Source organism: Hydractinia symbiolongicarpus, chromosome 1 (assembly GCF_029227915.1).
Source record: "Hydractinia symbiolongicarpus strain clone_291-10 chromosome 1, HSymV2.1, whole genome shotgun sequence".
NCBI classification, from domain to species: domain Eukaryota; kingdom Metazoa; phylum Cnidaria; class Hydrozoa; order Anthoathecata; family Hydractiniidae; genus Hydractinia; species Hydractinia symbiolongicarpus.
In genome coordinates this window covers 25789352-25791839 of record NC_079875.1, presented here as the reverse complement: position 1 = coordinate 25791839, position 2488 = coordinate 25789352, and the positions used below count along the sequence as shown (strand labels likewise).

At 32.3% G+C, this 2488-nt stretch overlaps 1 protein-coding gene across 1 annotated transcript; it reads left to right on the top strand.

Annotated features, from left to right (window-relative positions):
* Positions 1–701: 701 nt before the first annotated feature.
* On the top strand, positions 702–1975 carry LOC130637777 (uncharacterized). The gene is made up of 4 exons (XM_057446958.1): positions 702–891; positions 964–1161; positions 1303–1466; positions 1590–1975. The coding sequence occupies exons 1-4, from the start codon at positions 747–749 to the stop codon at positions 1656–1658; spliced, it is 576 nt and encodes a 191-aa protein (XP_057302941.1). The 5' UTR covers positions 702–746; the 3' UTR covers positions 1659–1975.
* The last annotated feature ends 513 nt before the right edge of the window (positions 1976–2488 follow it).

Genomic DNA, 2488 nt, shown 5'->3' with positions numbered 1-2488 from the left:
CGTAATTCTAAGATTTCTCCAAAGATAACTTGTATGGTGATCCTGCATTATCATGCATGGCACGTTTGCGCATTGGAAGGGTTGCTGTATGCATTAGACTAAATAGCTAATTTGGTATGATCGTATGATGCATTAGAAACTGTATGTTGTGGAAATTTTGCAATAACCTTTTTGGTGTGACTTAATGATTTTTTCTAATGTCTGGTATACCATTTTCCCTGGTGTACTTCTGGCATGGCAAAGCAAGTATATAGTTTTAGCAGATTTAGATTTTTACATAACTGTTGTTAGCCACCTTCGATTTTGTTAGGCCTTTTGCATTTTTATTTGTTGTTGGACCTGCTTATATTTTTAAGCGTTCAGTTTCAGCGGGTATAAATATAACGCAGATTGTGAGCAACCTCAATCCCAGGGCTCTTTTTCTCCTTTTCTTATTACTGCACATGCTTATTTTTTGGACTTTTTGTTTCAGCGGTTATAAACATAGAGTAAATGCAAATTGTGACTTTTAAAAATTCAAATTCCTATGTTCTATGTTTTTATTTGGCACCTCTCAAAAAGACTCGATGAGAGATTCAGTGGATTCTTCCATGGGGATTCGGCTAGTTTTTAATAATAGACGACTACACGTTATGTTCAAGTTATGCATTCACTTCGGAAGAACCATAAACACCAGAAAAAAGAACTTTATTAAGTAAATCAAAATCGTCTGCTGGTAAGGAATTCAGTTATTCATTTTTAAAAACATGATTGTATATATTTTTTCTTGTCCAGCAACTAAGTCATCACAATTTGATTTAGCAAAAAAGTTACCAACACCACCAATCCGGTTTACCGTTTCTAACAAAAAGAAGCCATCTGAGTGTTTTAGTATAAAAAGATCTTTGGCAGGTAATCAAGACTTAAAGGAATTTTAAGAGATAAAAAGCTAACACTTGATGATCATTTGTATTTTATATTTAGAATCTGTTTCACCTGTAATATGTAAACAAATTATGTATGTGGAAGATTCACCAATGTTGTCACCATCAGAACCAAATACACCACGATCACCACTTGCTGCTAACCCTTGTTCTAGTTCCAGTTCTTCCACCTCAAAGAAACCCAGCAAGAGCAATGAAGCAGCTTGTAATAAGGATAAATATCCTTTACCTGAAGTAGGTAAGGTATTTGCTGCATGCGAGTATGTCCTTATATTTTACATTGATCCTTTCCTGCATAAGCCTATTTGTCCATTATATCCATAACACTGCGTCAATTGGGATTTGTTAGTGAATTTACTACTAACTTATATCACATTAGAGTTGCAACGAAAGGTTTTACTTGGGATTTCCGAAATTCTAAATCTCCTGAGAAACAACAGAACAACAGGTACCAGCCATGACAATAAAAAATGCTTGTCAGAGGAGGAATTTGAAACTCTGGAAAGAAAAGTCAAAGAAGACAAGACTGAATTCAAAAATCTTGTAAGCTTTTTATTTCTTCAACATAAGTTCAATTATTAGTTGTTGTGACAGTTTGAAGCTTTTATTTTAAAAAGCATAAATTGATTTTTAAATAAAACCTCCTACTCTTTTCGATTTTATTAGGTCGACAAAGTATCCAATATAGGTGGTAGTAGTGAGAGGGAATGTACAAAGAACATACTATTAATGTAAGTGTTTATTATTATTTAAAAATTGATAAGGCCCGTGGAAAACTTAACTTAGGCATGAAAACAATGGAAAAAACATGTATATATATACAAGATACATTTTTGTTTTATTTAAAAGGTTAACAACAGATTGCAACAAAATACATCTTTCGCAATATGTTTTATAAGTGTGTTGTTCTACATTACCAAGGGTTTTCAACATTTTATTTTCTCACATTCGTTTCAATCTATCTAACTATTTATTTTGAAGAACATATTATTAAATTTACCCTTCTCTCTTACATTTGTTTGGATATAGTCTGTTTGGGTATGTTTATAATCTTCTCTGTCTATTATATAAATATTATTCTTTTAAATAGTTTTCTACTTTTTAACATATCTATAGTAATTTAGAGCATATTTTATACATAATTTATTTTTAAATTATTACCTTTATATTTTAAACAGGACACATATTTACAGCAGTTTTTTTAAAACTGAAATGTACATATCCTGTATAAGAAAATAATTTACAAAGAGGTGGCAAGCCACCAGGCATGTTCTCTAGAGGAGTACAACCTCTAGCTTGTTTCCAATTCTCCCTTTTTACAAGGATTTAATTAAAAAAAATATAAAAAATAAAATAAAAAGGACACAACACATTTGAAAAGATGAACAGAACCTTAACCAAGGGCAGGTAGGTTTCGACCCATATTTCTGAACCTAATTACCCTGGATGTCTAGCTGGGTCACCTGGAAGAGGTCCGCGGACGGTCATCAGCAGAAACTAGACATCCCTATCTTCCTAAAATTAACTTTGACCACTTTCTGTTCAACTGTGCTATTCTTTGTTTT

Bases quoted from the DNA above. Each gene is read 5' to 3' on its own strand.
- LOC130637777 (XM_057446958.1), top strand. From the start codon at position 747: ATGATTGTATATATTTTTTCTTGTCCAGCAACTAAGTCATCACAATTT. The intron at 892-963 runs GTAATCAAGACT...TTTTATATTTAG, and splicing joins TATAAAAAGATCTTTGGCAG to AATCTGTTTCACCTGTAATA. The intron at 1,162-1,302 runs GTAAGGTATTTG...ATATCACATTAG, and splicing joins ATATCCTTTACCTGAAGTAG to AGTTGCAACGAAAGGTTTTA.